We start from the raw sequence: 16,050 nt of genomic DNA on the forward strand, positions 1-16,050 counted from the left end.
AGTAGGACAGGATATGGGTTACTGGATTCCCCACAGGTGTATCTGAAACTGAGTCATCTTAAAACCTTACCTCATCAGTTTCTGCTATACACCTCTAAGGGCCCAAACTCCCTTCCAAGTTTCCAAGCAATTGTCCTAAATATCAACACCAGTCACTTCTCGAGCCTGAGACTAGTGCACAAACACCTAAATAGGGATTGGGTGAGACAAAGGGGCAAAGAAAGACCCAATGTCAGGTTCACCCCAGACTTCTAGGCCTCTACTCAGCCCAACGAGGGAAGAGGAAAACAGACACCTACAAGACACAGAATGTCCGGGTTAATGGTTTTCCATGGAAAAGGGGTATTTAAAACCACACATCCACAGATAAAAACATTAGAATCATCAAATATATCATTCTGTTATTTTGTGCTTAATTTTCTCTAAAGTTTACCCCATGAAGACAGAGGCTATGTTTGACTTGCCCACCAGTGTATTCCTAATCTCAGGCACAGAGCCTAGCACACAGTAGGTCCTCAGTAATAGTTGATGAATAAATGAAAACATCATTACATTACTAGATCCACAAGACTAATTTGTTTCTAATTATGGTGCCAAGATATTCACTATGGAAAGATACCATTTTCCTTCCTGACGTAAACCTACAAGTCAGGGATGCTCCTGGCTCCATACATTACTGTGACTTGCACAGAACTGAGTTCCAAGATAGACTCATAAAATGAGTTCATTAAAAAGTAAAAGGAAAAGTTCAATTCCTCTGCACTAAATTTTGTGGCTCTAGTTAATTCATCATCGTTCATTCAACAATTTACCTATTACCACAAATACTGCTATCACAAAAAGCAAGTGTTCCAGAAAATCAATAAATGGAAAAGAGCATTTATAGAAGACTGAAATTAACTAGCAGTATGGTGAATACCTCTATGTTCTTCATGCTCGTTGATAATGAATGAAGGTTATGTATGTATTTGTAAACATTCTTATTGACATCTAAGTGCTTGGTGTCAGCCCATGTTTACTCAAAAGAGATATGTTTAACAGATTTCATGGATAATTTCATTTTGAAAGTAACTCAATGGAGTAGAGCAATAGTGTGCTCACAGATGATAATTCACCCATTGAATTATAGGTGTTCAGTATAGTATATCTTGTCCTTTATTCAGATTGACTTTTGGAAACCAGATTCAGCCACACTAATCAAATCTCACAGTACAGTTGACTTCCGTGTGAAAGCAGAAGATACTGTCAGTGTGGAGGACTTTCTGGAGCAGAACGAACTACAATACAAGTAAGTTTGTGTTTTACAGCTATTAAAATTCTCTCCCACACATGCTTTCATCTGAGCCTTTAAATAAAACTGAGAAGGTAAAAATGAGACCAAGACCATACTTTCTCCAGGGCCCCACAGACAGGTAATGGCAGAGCTGGCCCTGAATTCCCAACCTTAAGACTTCAGTCCTGGCCGATTTATGTTGAGTTACTACTTCAATGAAAATAGTCTTGACTCTTGAACCTCAGATCTTCAGCCAGATATCTGACCTGCTTTTTACAAGTGATAATGAGTCCAAGCCAAACCAATGGATGCTATTATCAGCTAGACACAATTTTAGCTCCAAATCTTATCAGGTCTTCTGGACAGAAATGATCAGCCAGACCTATTATGAACTATGAGGGCTCTTTATGCTCTTTGAGCTTAAGAAAAAGACTAAGTCAGCCTGAACTGTCCTTCTGTCATTTTTTCCCTAAGGCCCCATCACTATCTCTAATAGTAGGAGAAGGCATGAAGAGAAGGATCCAAAGAAAGAAAAGTGATTCCTCAAAGGCCAAGAGTAGAGTTGACTAAGCTGGTCACCCCATGTCTCCTCTCCTCAAATACCACTCTGGTTCCTCTAAAGCTTTAAAGATGAGAATGTCCTCCAAAGTAGAGGCAGTTGTCCATTTGCTGATCCAACAAATAGAGATCAAGTGCGTACATGTACCAAGTACTGAAAAGGATAGATATGGTCTTCTCCTTTGGGGAAGATAAACTTTAAACAAAGAATTGCATTAATGTATAATAGATGTTGAGAAGGGTAAAAAGCTGGAGATTCAGGGGAATAGACCACGTCTAGGGGTCAGGAAGGTCTGTGCTGTAGATTGGGTGCCACCCCCCCTCCCCCACTGAAGCTTAAATCCCGACTGTAACAATTGAAGGTGGGAAATTCTATTATGGTAATTGAAGGTGGGGCCTTGAACAGGGGATTAGATTATAGGACCACGCTGTAGTGAATGGATTAAAAATAGTGGTCATGGGCATGGTTTGGAGGGGTTTTATTTTTATTTTTATTTTTTTTTATTTTTTAAATTTTTTATTATTATTTATTTATTATGAATATTCATGAGATACAAAGCTGGTTGTCCCCTCTCCTGCCCATGATGTGAGGGCCAGATTCATACTGGGGGCATACCCATTACCAGAAATTACTTTTGTACCCTTTGTCCCCTCCCAATTATCCCCCAACCTACTACCTCCCCCTCCCCCATGCCCCTCCACTCCAATTTGTAGCCCTAGGAATGTTCCCTCCCTCCGCTGGATCACGTCACTACTGTGGTCTTTCTTTCCTGCCTTCCTTTCTCTCTTAGCTCCCACATATGAGTGAGCACATGCAGTATTTATCCCTCTGTGCTTTGCTCGTTTCACTCAACATAAGTTTTCCCAGGCTCATCCATGTTGTTGCAAATGGGAGTATTTCATTCTTTCTATGGCAGAGTAGTATTCCATAATGTATATATACCACAGTTTCCTTATCCAATCATCTACTGATGGACATTTACATTGGTTCCATATCTTGGCTATTGCAAACAGCTGCAATAAACATGGGAGTGCAGGTATCCCTTCAACATGATGATTTCCATTCCTCTGGATATATACCCAGGAGAAGGATTGCTGGATCATATGGAAGATCTATCTATCGTTGTTTGAGAAATCTCCAAATTGTTTTCCAAAGTGGTTGTACTAATTTATAGTCCCACCAACAGTGCAGTAGTGTTCCCTTCTCTCCACACCCTCGCCAGCATTTGTTATTCACCATCTTTTTGATTATAGCCAGTCTAACTGGAGTGAGGTGGTATCTCAATGTGGTTTTAATTTGCATTTCCCTGATGACTAGTGATGTTGAGCATTTTTTCATGTATCTGTTGGCCATTTGTATGTCTTCCTTTGAAAAATGGCTATTAAGCTCCTTTGCCCATTTTTTAATTGGCTCTTTTTTTTTTTTTTTAACTGTATAATTGCTTGAGTCCTATGTATATTCTGGATATTAGTCCCTTGTCAGATATGTAGTTAGCAAAAAAATTTTCTCTCACTCCGTAGGTTGTCTTTTCACTCTGTTAATTGTTTCCTTTGCTGTGCAGAAACTTTTTAGTTTGATATAGTCCCATTTGTTTATTTTTTCTTTTATTGCTTGGGCTTTGGGGCTCATGTTCATAAAGCCTGTGCCCACACCTAATTGTTGAAGTGTTTCACCTATATTTTCAGGTCTTATACATAGGTCTTCAATCCATTTTGAGTTGATTTTAGTGTATGGTGAGAGATGCATATCTAGTTTCATTCTTCTGCAAGTGGATATCCAGTTTTCCCAGCACCACTTGTTGAAGAGGCAATCTTTACCCCAATGTAGGTTTTTGCTGTCTTTGTCTAATATCAGATGGCTATAAGCCTGAGGAGTGATTTCTAGGTTCTCTATTTACTCCACTGGTCAGAATGACTATTTTTGTACCAGTACCATGCTGTTTTGGTTACAACAGCTTTGCAGTATAATTTGAAGTCAGACAGAGTTATGCCACAAGCTTTATTTTTTTTGCTCAGGATTTCTTTGGCTGTTCAGGGTCTTTTGTTTTTCCATAGGAAAGGTAAGATTGTTTTTTCCATTTCTGTGAAGAATGTCATTGGTATTTGATGGGGATTGCATTGAATCTGTAGATCACTTTGGGTAGTATAGACATTTTCACAATGTTAATTTTTCCAATCCAAGAGCATGGAATATCTTTCCATCTTTTTGTGTCTTCTTTAATTACTTTCAGAAGTGGTTTGGAATTCTCATTGTAGAGGTCTTTAACCTCCTTGGTTAAATTGATCCTTAGGTATCATATTTTTTTTGGTGACAATTGTAAATGGGCTTATTTTCTTTATTTCTCTTTCTGTTAATTCATTATTTGAGTATATAAATGCTACTGATTTCTGGGCAGTTATTTTGTATCCTGTTACATTACTGAAGTTATTAACCAGCTCTAGGAGTTTTTTTCTACGTATAGTATCATGTCATCTGCAAACAGGGAAAGTTTGACTTCATCTTCTCCAATCTGGATTCCCTTTATTTCTTTCTCTTGCCTGATTGCTCTAGCTAGTACCTCCAGCACTATGTTGAATAGGAGTGATGAGAGTGGACATCCTTGTCTTGTTCCGCTCCTTAAGGGGAAGGCCTTCAATTTTTCCCCATTCAGAGTAATACTGGTGGTGGGCTTGTCATAAATGGCTTTTATTGTGTCAAGATATTTTCCTTCTATACCTAATTTGTTGAGAGTCTTTATCATGAAGAAATGTTGACTTTTGTCAAATGCTTTTTCAGCATCTATTGAGATATGGTCTTTGTCCTTGAGCTTGTTGTGGAGGAGTTTTAAAAGGGAGTGAATTAAGAGGTTAGTCTTTTGCTCTCTCCACTCCACCATTTCACAATGTGATACCCTGCCATCACTGAAGTCACCACAAAAGAAAGCCTTCACCAGATGTGTTTCCTGAACTTTGGACTTCCTAGCCTCCCAAACTGTAAGCAATAAATTTCATTTTCTTACAAATCACCCAGTTTCAGGTATTTTGTTATAAGCAACAGAAATGGCTGTCCTAGGAAATGAAGCTTTAGCTGAGAATTGAAGGATAAATAGGAGTTAGCCAGACAAAGACAAAAAAAAAAAATCACACTTTAGGCAGAGAACAGACCATATGCTAAGGCTTAGAAGTGGGAGAGACCATGCTGACCTGGAGGCATTTTTGTGAGAGAGAAGGAAGAAATTAGGTTCATAGTACAAAAAAGAGTTCTTCCTCCAGAGGGTGGTGGATCAGGGAGGAGCAGAGGAAGTTTTGGGCTCTGGTCCTAGACATTCATGCTTACTTAGCAGTCCCCTACCACAGGCTCCAGTCTCCATTATGTTTTGCGAAAATGTGAACTACATAATTTTAACATTAGAAATTTTCTCTTGTTTTTCACATCTTACTAATATAAAAGAATAGTATTTGTACCAGTGAAGATGTCAGAATTGTCACCTATAAAATGTGTACCTCCATCAGAAGGAGTACGGTAGGAGAGTGCAAAAAGTAATGCTTTGGAAAAAAAGACCAGATTCCAATCCTGGCTCTGCAGCTTTCCAGTTATGTAACACTGGGTGATTTGCTTAACCTTTCTGAGCTTCATTTCCTTACCCATAAAATGAAGATATAATGCCTCTCTCAAAGGGCTGATGTGAAAATAAAATGAAACAATATGTAAATAAATTGCAGCTGTTATTACTATTGCTAAGAATACTGCTATGGTTTCCTGTTGTACAAAGAGGAAGATTATACATTTTTTAAGGGTCATCAGAAACTGTTAGGTTTCACCCCATTATTATGCCTCACATAGCTTAGCTACCTGCTTCTGCCTGAGGAAAGTGTCAAAATGTGACCTTAAGAACTGACTGTCTTCTTAAAACAAAGATATAACCCAGTAAGTTTCAAAATGTGATTAAGATTCATATCTATGACATTTTCCTCTTCTTTTAGGTGTCCTAGGAAGGACACCTAAAATCCTAGTCTTTAGAAGCCTTCAGTCACATTCAAAAAGATGACAATTTCTTTATAATTCTTTAAGAAAGACAAAGGAAGATCAGCGACCACAGACTGATCCGGCCCCCTGAATGATGTCCTAGTTCTACTGGTATCACAGACCAGTGAAATGACTTCCAATCGCATTTCAATCTCCATTTATCAGATAGAAAATCCACTTCCTTTTTTGGTGGTAAACTTTTTGGGAATTGTGTATGAATGTTATCTAGAAAATAGGACATTCCCTGAGGGCTAAGATCTTGTTCATTTTGCTTCTCTGTTCACTGCTTAGCACATTTGTTGGCATATAATTTTCTAAATATTAAATAATAATAAGTCCCTAGAAATGCTCAAGAAGCACACCAGCAATATCATTGCTGGGGCTGCAAGCAGTCCCTGAGCATCCCATTATTACCTCATATGGTAACTAATTTGTATTTAGACAGTTTCCTGCTGGCAAGAACTTGCAGTTGTGTTTGTACATATCAGAAACCATCTTCTGCAAAAATTCCACCAAAATAGCTTTTTTCAGTGATTCTAATCCTCCTCACCAAGACTCACATCATTTGGCAGCTTTAGTTAGAACCTGAATTACATGGGAAAAAATTCAAAATGTGTGCAAAAAAAAGATATAGTTTGAAATGCCTAAATTGCACCCTTAGTTACAGAAAGACTAGGAATTGGATGGTATAAATTTCCAATTTATGGTTCTGAGGCTAAGTTTACAGAACCTTTTGCTGGGTGGCCTCTGCAGAATTTCTTTCTACAACTTGCAGGAAGGTTGTCCACCCTATTTGATCCAGTGAGAGACTGACTGTTGCTAATACCTATGACATCATTTTTGTGCATATTTCAAAGACACACATGAAAATGTCCTTGGATAGAAATGGGCACACAGCAGTGTTCTTCAATAGCAATGGGCACATAGTCCAGGAACTGAGCAAATATTCCATCTTCAGGAATCTGAAAGAGGGATATAACTCAGCCATTTCTCTCTTTTCTTCTCAAACTTTGTGTTCCTTGCTTTGTTGGCAGTCCCTGTTATCTAATTTGCTTGCATGTTTAAAAAAAAAAAAGGAGAAGAAAAAATTGGATGACACTACAAAAGGAGCATATAAAAGTATCAACTAGTATACATGCCTCTGTATTTTGGAGCTGTAATGCAGTCCCTATTATATTAAGAAGCATTGTTTTAATCTTCTAGAATAGAAGCTCATTACTTAGTAACAGTATTTTGTAATGTAGCTAAAGTAGTACTTTGTCCTAAAACTAATAAAATAAAATAATCACAGGACTGGAGAGGATCGTTTGAGGTCAATTCCCTGCCTTCAGGCAAATGTCAGCACCACATTTCAACCTCATTCTGATGCTGTTTTGCAAGTTACTAGAGGGCACTTTTACCCTTGGGTGCCATCTTAAATTTAACTAACTGATTCTTTATGCTTCTTTGTCCTGGTTATTGATATTTAATATTTAACACAGTAATAACTTTAGCAGAATGTCTCTTCTTAGTACCAAACAAAGCACTAGCCCCTACATAGTCACTGATTCTTCTAAATAATTTGAATTTGAGGGTAGGGTACAGGTGAAAGGGTAGTGATATGCTCTGGAAGCTTTGCTGCTCTCTCTACCTAGAAATGCTTCCTGATAAATCAGAGATAGCCACGGTTATGGCCTTAGATACAGATGTGTACTCAAAGTCTTGAGGCTGTGGAATGCCTGGGAGCAATTAACTGATAATGTCTTTTCTCTGGGCACCCACTAAAAAGCCATGTGACCTATATGATATTTACTTGCTCACTAACGATGGGAAATCTTGTTAAAGTGAAAATCGATGTCATTTACAACTTCCTCTTGGATTTTGTTTTTTTTAAGTTTTTAGGTTTTTGTTTTGCTTGCTTTGTAAACTTTGTTTGTCTGTTCTTCGTTTTTGATTATCCTTGAAAATCATTTTCCTAAACTATCTCTAGTCTAGGCTTTAGTTTCCTCCATGTTTTCCTGGAGTTCATGAAGGTGGTAACTGGCAAAACTTGATGTTTTTTATAAACCTTGGGTGACAGCTATGTGAATGACAAAGGCCTATGGATTTCAGTCAATTCAGTGTGTTTTAGAATTGAAAAGGAATATCCACTAATCAAATGTCTCCATTCTAAAATTTATAAAATTAAAGCCCAGAGACTATATGCCTTTTCGAAAGACAACTTATGAATTAGGCACAACTATGACCTTGAACTTTTTATTTCTAATTCAGGATTCCTTCTACTTCCACCCTCTTCTCTAATAATCAAGTTGGGGTATCGAATAGAACTCTGGCACTTACTATGATCATTGTTCCTAGCTGTAGCAGGCAGATTTACGGTCCCTGGAAATGTCTGCCTCCTAATCCCCAGAACATCTGAACATGTTATATTGCATCGCAAAGAGGAATTGAGGTTATATGTAAACTTAAGATTCCTAATCAGCTGACTTTAAAATGGGGAGATTATCCTGCATTGTCCAGATTGGTTCAACGTAATTACAAGAGTTCTTAAAAGTGGAAGAATGAGGCAGAAGAGGAGGTCCCAGTGATTGGATGAAAGAGGGACTCGCGTCGCTGTTGCTAGCTTTGGAGACGGACGAGGTCCACAGCCAAGGATTGCAGGTGACCTCTAGCAGCTGAAAAAGGCAACGAATACAATTCCCCCCTAGAGCCTCCAGAAAAAAACACATCCTTGTTGACACCTTGCTTTTAGTCCAGTGAAATCTGTGTTAGACTAACCTACTAAACTATACAAAAATAAATTTATGTTGTTTTAAGCCACTAAGTCCGTGGCAATTTACAGCAGCCACAGAAAACAAATACACTAACAAAGTATTGAGGGCTGCTCAATGGAAAATTTTCTTTCCATAGGATAAATTTTAAAACCTGCTCCTTTTCCTTTTCTTAAAAAATACTGCTTTTAAGACAGTATTTGCCTTTTGCTAGGACGTGGATACCATTTAGTATTAATTTATTGTTCCATAGAAGGACACAAGTTTATACCCAAGTTCATCAAATGAAGGAGCGATCAAGAGGGAGGTTCAGAGGATGTCCCTGACATACTTCATCAGAATGCCCTTGGCAGCCGGAGGAGAGGCAGACTTTTGATGTGTGGCTGCAATTCTCTGTGTGTCAGATAAAACCATTTCAAGGCTTGACTGTGGATAATAGAGGTTTTGACAAACTGGCCTCTGTCTGTAATATACACAGTGCTGTGATCAAGGACATTAACGCTCATAAAATTTTGTCCCTTTCAAACATACTTTCCACTCAAAGTAGCAAAAGGAAATGAAGTCACACCCACCCACACCTTCAGGCCTGCCTCTTACAATAGGAGCTTTCATCTAAACCACACATGTATAGAAATAGGCAGGCCTCAAAGTTTCTGTCACCAATTTTTTTTATATTACCTTGCTGCAGAACCATTCTTAGATTACTTTAAACCAGCTGAAAGATAGAAAAGTGGAAACGAGTTCTTTAAACCCAGTATTTTTTGCCTAATAAGTCTTTAGCTAGTTCTGAATTTCCAGCCACCAAGCTGTTTTTCCCAATACCTGAAAATAGGCCCCAGGTGACCAACTGTTTCCATTTTCCTGGGACTGATTAGGTTCCTGGGACATGGGACTTTTAGTGCTAAAATCAGGAAAATCCTGAGGAAGAAAGACCACACATAGGACTCAAGTACGTACTGTTGCATAGAAGCCCAAGGCCCAGACCCATTTTAGACCATTTTCCAAGTTTAGAGTCTAAGGACACTCAAATATGCAAAGTTTGGGCCAAGGAAGAGCCTGTTTTTTCTGCACTCTGCAGTGTCCTTTTCAATGGCTTACTCACTTTTTGTGATCAGTAACAATCTCCCTTGCGCACCTCAGGCTGAAAGTCAGCAGGAATAATCAGACGACAACATGAGAATCCATGGAGAATATATCTATTAAAGCAGCAGCTCTGGGGTTCTAGGTGTGTTCACGGGGAAGAATATACATATGTTCACAGGAGCACCCCCTCTGGTCCATTGCAGGGTACTGATGAGCAACCTGAGATCCACGCTGGAGGCTCAGTTTGACAGCCGGGTCCGTGCAACTGGACACAGTTATGAGAAGTACAACAACTGGGAATCGGTACGATGTGCGCATATTTAGACAGACATTGCTTTGGGAATTGAACCAAGGATTTCTCATTAATCCACAAATGGTTCCATTTGGTAGATAGAGGCTTGGACTGAACAAGTCGCCACTGAAAATCCAGACCTCATCTCTCGCAGTGTCTTAGGAACTACCTTTGAAGGACGCACTATCTACCTCCTCAAGGTAATCATTTTTAACCATGACCTTGCCATGTCTGAGGGCTTTAAATCAATGAATTCTAACACATTAACATCTGTTCCACAGACACACTTCTCCTAAACATTGTTATAACTCTTTTCCTTTCTATATCCCCCAGGAAGTCAAACACCTTCCCCAGCTTCTTTTGTCATACGTGGATTTCTAAATCATTATTTTGATTTATTCAAAAGGAAAAATGCAATAAAATAAGAGTTCTATAAATTTAACCACATTCCTGTAAGCAATGTAAATGATCATCCACCTTGATGATATTCTTCTCTTCCAGCTGTTGTTTGCAAATCCATTTGCTAAAGAGGTTCATAAACTTCACGTCTATCAGACAACATTACAAAGCATATTAACAATTTGTTTCTGTCACCCCCAATGCCATTTTTGTCATGTAATTCTAATGAAGGAAATAAAAAGACAAAGAATAAGTGGAGAGAAGGAAAAATTCTTACAAGATTAGCAACAACTCCACAATGTATATCGACAAAATAAAATTTAAAAAAAAAAAAAAAAAAAAAGATTAGCAACAACCATGATTACTTCTCATTACTCATCCAGTTGCCTTGGTCATGTCACCTAATAATAGCAGCTGAAAATAACCTCCATGTGAGTACAATTAAATAGGGTAATCAAGCATCGTCTGAAAATATGAGCTTGTCAAGCTTAATAAAAATAATAAACAGCCATGTAAGCTTTCAGCTCAAACATTGTGAGCATCTAGAGGCAAGAACATACTGCACTGGTATCATATTTTAATTTAATCATGGGCTATATCTCTTGTTTCTGTCAGTTTTCACCTGTTGAGTCCAAAGCCCAGATGGGTAGTGAATGTCAGCCCTTGAAAGCCACATGATGAATCACAGTTTCCCTTTTACTTTTGTTTGCAATAGGTTGGCAAAGCTGGATCAAATAAGCCTGCTATTTTCATGGACTGTGGCTTCCACGCCAGAGAGTGGATTTCTCCTGCATTTTGCCAGTGGTTTGTGAAAGAGGTTAGTATATAGAGTGATTTTTTGGCAAAGGGAAGTAGAGAGTATTTTTTTCTAATTTCAATTAATCTCTTTATAACCTATCTATAATAAGAGAGAATAATAACAGAGAATAATATTCACATTTTAAGTTCCCTTTTTGGGGGAATTAGTTTCAACTTTCACCCACAGACCTTTATAAGGCAAGATTTTAAAACAGTTATAAAACTTTACTTATTTGAATTTCACTCATCAGAACTTTGTCACCCACCTTTGGTGGAGAGGCTAACAGCCAGTATAGTGGATTTGGTCATTTAAAAGTTAATGGTTGTGGATAAACCACCAACTTGATCATTTTCTCCTGGATAATAATCATTCTATACTTCAGAATAAAATAGTGCATGGTAGTACTTACTCTAAGGGATATTGTTTTTCATTCCTTATAATTCTAGTGGTAAGATATATGTAAAAGCCCTTTTAAAATTAACGTTTTTAAATATCCATGTGACCGTACTGATATAAATAGATGATTCAATAAACAAATAAAAAAGAAGGAACAACTCTTTCTTGCAGAACAATTACAACTAATATATGTACAAAGAATGAGCAAAATATAAAAGCACCATTAGAACACCACAGTAATAATCATTCCAGGCAAACCCATAGATGGATGCAAAATTAGTAGGTAAAAGTATACAGAGAAACAGGGTATTCGAACAGTCTCACAGTATATCTCCCCAAAATGTATTCATTACAAAGGAAAACTTACATTGGAGAAACCTAGCAGAAAATACCTTAACCAAGAGATAAAGGTTAACATCACCAGTAATAAATAAGACTTGTAGATATCATATACCCCCTCATATCAAGCACTGAAAAGACACATCACCATTGTGATAGTCTTCCCCAAAATGCATTAACTTCCCTCTGATCATAAAAAAAATTAATGAAAAAAATCAGACAAACTCAAATTGAGGGACATTCTGCAAAATACCCTGACCAGTATTCTTCAACAGTGTCAGAGTCATAAAAGATAGAGAAAAACTGAGGAACTATCACAGACCAGAGGAGACTAAGGAGACATTCAACCAAAGGCAATGTGCGATCCTAGATTGGATCCTAGAATAGAAAAGGACATTAGTGGAAAAACTAGTGAAATCTGAATAAAACCTATCGCTTAGTTTATATTGTTGTACCCATGTTAATTTCTTCTCTCTGATAATTGTACCATCGATATGTAAGATGGTAACATTAGAGGAAGATGGGTGAAAGGTATATGAGAATTCCCTATACTATTATACCATACTATAAATCTAAAATTATTTCAAAATTAAAAGTTAAAAACATGGAAGTGCCATAAAATTATAAGAATATTATTATATACAACATAATTTATCTTGTGTGAAGCGTTTCTGTATTTATTTGTTATGGTCTTGGTTTCTAGACATGATATGTATCCAACTAGCATCACTTAACTTCAACAAGTAGCTCACCATCTGCCCTTTAGAAGGAGAAAATTGGATTTTAGAATTAGATTTTATCATTATCTCCAATTTATAGACCATTAAAAGAACATGGTTCTAGAGCTTCTCCATCTAAAGAGTATGCTTTATTGTGCCTGATTGTAATGAATATATAAGTATAGAGCCCAAAGAGAATATAAAAGCTGTTCACAAAAAGGCTTATATATTTTAAAGTTTGTTCAAGCAAACCTAGGGAAGGGTTGGATTTAAGTTTAATATGATGCTGGAGCAGAGGGATCATGACTAAGAACATATTAAACGGGCGTGATGTCCTTCATTGGTAGATGTGTCCACATTACTCAACAGAGGAGAACTGGTCCCTTAACGGGATTCCCTTCTCAAGAGAGAAAACAAAAAAGGAGACTCCCATCATTATGCAGCTTGGAGAGTTGGCGAGAGCCTCCCCAAAATCCATCAGTGTGAACTCACTAAATAATGGGAGGCATTCTTATTTTCCTTCCATGTCAGGCACTCCCTCTAGTGAGATCAGCTACAAGAGCTTTCAGAGAAAATAAATTCCTAGATGATATTAGTCAGAACATGCGTAGCCACCCATAGACATTCCTTACTTACTAGGACCAGGACTTACTAATGTTGAGAAAAAGTTATTGCAGCTGTTATCTCAAAGGAATTGAATATGTATAGTCACATGCTGCATAATGTTTGGGTCAACGATGGACTGCATGTATCCTGGTGGTCCCATAAGATTATAATGGAGATGAAAAACTTTTATTGCCTAGTGACATTGTAGCCATTGTAATGTCATAACTCAGTGTATTATTCACATAAGAGCAATAGGCTATACCATATAGCTTAGGTATGTAGGAGGCTATACCATCTAGGTTTGTGTAAGTTCACTCTATGATGTTCACACAAGATAAAGTCACCTAATGACACATTTCTAAGAATGTAACCCTGTCATCAAGTGACAAGTGACTGTGTGTTCTTTAAAAGTCTTTAATTGTATTAAATTTCTGTTCATCTTTAAACTAAAAAGTTAAAATAAAAAGTAATAATTTTGTGTTATATATGGATGAAATAGAAGTATCCTGGAAGCAGAGAAGAATTAGAAACAATTGTAAACAAAAATATCACTAGCAATTTGTTGACTGCTATTTAAACATTAATATTGTCTATCTCAATAGGGGATACCATTTTCATTACCAAAGTCAACATTCATCCAGTCTGTGTACATCTTAGCAGCATCATGCACTCTAATTTTTTAAGGAAATTCTGCTTTGTAATTCACATACAGGCTGTCCGCACCTATGGACTTGACAGCCACACAACAGATCTTCTCGACAAGTTAGACTTTTATGTCGTGCCTGTACTCAATATTGATGGCTACATCTACACCTGGACCAAGGTATATGAACCAGTACTGAGAGGGGCTGATGAAATTAAAACCAACCACTTTCTATTACACTTGTCCTAACCGTATAATCCTCTTTCAGAACCGAATGTGGAGAAAGACCCGCTCCACCCAGGCCGGAACTTCCTGCAGAGGCACAGACCTTAACAGAAATTTTGATGCCGGTTGGTGCCGTAAGTATTTGGCTGACCATTTTGCATCCATCAGTTGAAAAACATAAGAGGAAAAATAACGTAAGAAAACACAACAGTGTCTAAAACAAGAAAAACTATAAAATTTTGTTTTAGAGTTCTAACTTTCTAAAAGCACAGAAAATAAAAAGTTTATAAATTCATTAAACAAAAATGCACTGAGCACTCTTTGTGTTCCCAGCTATTCTAGATGCAGGAAGCATAAGACTGAACAAACCAGACATAATCCTACTACTCATGGAATATACAGTCTAGAGAGGGAGGAAGACATTAAATAATTATTTAAATAGAATTGTTATGCAATTAATAACGATCACAGTAATGTAGAATCTTTTCATGGATATTTAGTTTGTCCCCTTCTTATTAATGTTCTTACACTATGTTTATCTCATTGTGTATCTCTACACAGGACCCATTGGTGATTTCATGTGCAACTTTTTACCTTGTGAGCTTAAAATCATACCGTCCTAATCCGTGACTAAATGTATACATACTTTAAAACACATACATAATTGAGGATGATTTTTAAGGACTTCTGTGAAAACAACTTATTTTTAAATCCTTAATTTGAAAGTTTGAAACATCCCCTGTGAGAACTTCAGTAGGTGGTCATTTGCCAATAACAACAACATATGTTTTTCCAGAAATCGGAGCCTCTCAAAGTCCCTGCGACGACACTTACTGTGGACGCACTGCAGAATCTGAAAAGGAGACCAAGGCCCTTGCTGATTTTATCCGCGACAACCTCTCTTCCATCAAGGCATACTTGACAATCCATTCATACTCCCAGATGCTAATCTACCCTTACTCCTATGACTACAAACTCCCTGAGAATGATGCTGAGCTGGTAAGTAGCCTTGGCGGTAGATATGGCATTTCACTGTGGAGATTTTTTAAAATACTAAACCTTAAAAAAAAAACTAGAAGAACACTTTCTGGAAGTTCCTTTATTGATTTTTGGTAGTAGAAGTGAAAAAAAATGTGTTACAGATTTACAGGAAATCTGGAGTTGGCTGAAAGAAATATTATTTTGATGCAGGGAATAGTCCCCCACCTGTGGTTATTCACTAATCTTCAAAATGACAATTCCGTCATTCCATTTCCTCTGGCTTCACCACTATACTGACTCACATGATCATTTCAGATGCATTTGGGATAATCAAGAAAGTTCCTTGATCACATACATAATCTTTGTCAGAGTCAATTTTGTCAAGTTGCCTTGAGCTGGATTTGACCTAGGTAGAGCATGGCACGTGTCATTAAGAATTAGGATTTGGTTGGTATCAGGTTTAGTAATGAGATCCTAAAGTTGCTTCTTTCACTGATCAGGTGAGGCACAGAAGTAAACCAATCAGTGAACAGTGATATGAATGAGTCTTTACCAGATATAGAGAACAATGCAAAGAAATTTAAGTATCCCTGACTCAAAAAACTAGCAATCTTGGACAATCAAGGCATAATCACATGAACAGTTAAATAATATGAGTTTTATAACAATTCACATGAACACATCTGACCCACCAATGCATAAAGTTTTTAAAATAAGCTGGTTTGAACTCTTCAAATAATATTTCTTTAATTTATGAAACATCTGGCTGCCAGAAGTTGAAACCAATGATCTGAAAGAGCAAGTATGAGATTTAAAGCATTTGAATTACGGAAAAAAAAAAATGTATTCCCTGTAGACAATGACATAGATATTTGGCTCATCTAAATGCATAAATCTGAAGACCCAGCAACTTTAAAAGCTGGAAATTGTTGTTTGTACTAACAGATTCAGTCTTTTTCAGAGACCACATAAAACATGTAA

The 16,050-nt window shown here is 37.3% G+C and overlaps 1 protein-coding gene across 1 annotated transcript in view; it reads left to right on the forward strand.

Moving 5' to 3' along the window:
- CPB1 (carboxypeptidase B1) overlaps nucleotides 1-16,050 on the forward strand; it is a 33,342-nt gene that overhangs the window by 5,445 nt on the left and 11,847 nt on the right. The window contains exons 3-9 of the mRNA XM_063115730.1: nucleotides 1,164-1,288; nucleotides 9,874-9,973; nucleotides 10,061-10,162; nucleotides 11,077-11,178; nucleotides 13,933-14,043; nucleotides 14,132-14,222; nucleotides 14,885-15,087. Of these exons, the coding sequence (XP_062971800.1) occupies nucleotides 1,164-1,288; nucleotides 9,874-9,973; nucleotides 10,061-10,162; nucleotides 11,077-11,178; nucleotides 13,933-14,043; nucleotides 14,132-14,222; nucleotides 14,885-15,087 (834 nt within the window). The remainder of the gene's footprint in view (nucleotides 1-1,163; nucleotides 1,289-9,873; nucleotides 9,974-10,060; nucleotides 10,163-11,076; nucleotides 11,179-13,932; nucleotides 14,044-14,131; nucleotides 14,223-14,884; nucleotides 15,088-16,050) is intronic.

Source organism: Cynocephalus volans, chromosome 1, assembly GCF_027409185.1.
Source record: "Cynocephalus volans isolate mCynVol1 chromosome 1, mCynVol1.pri, whole genome shotgun sequence".
NCBI lineage: Eukaryota > Metazoa > Chordata > Mammalia > Dermoptera > Cynocephalidae > Cynocephalus > Cynocephalus volans.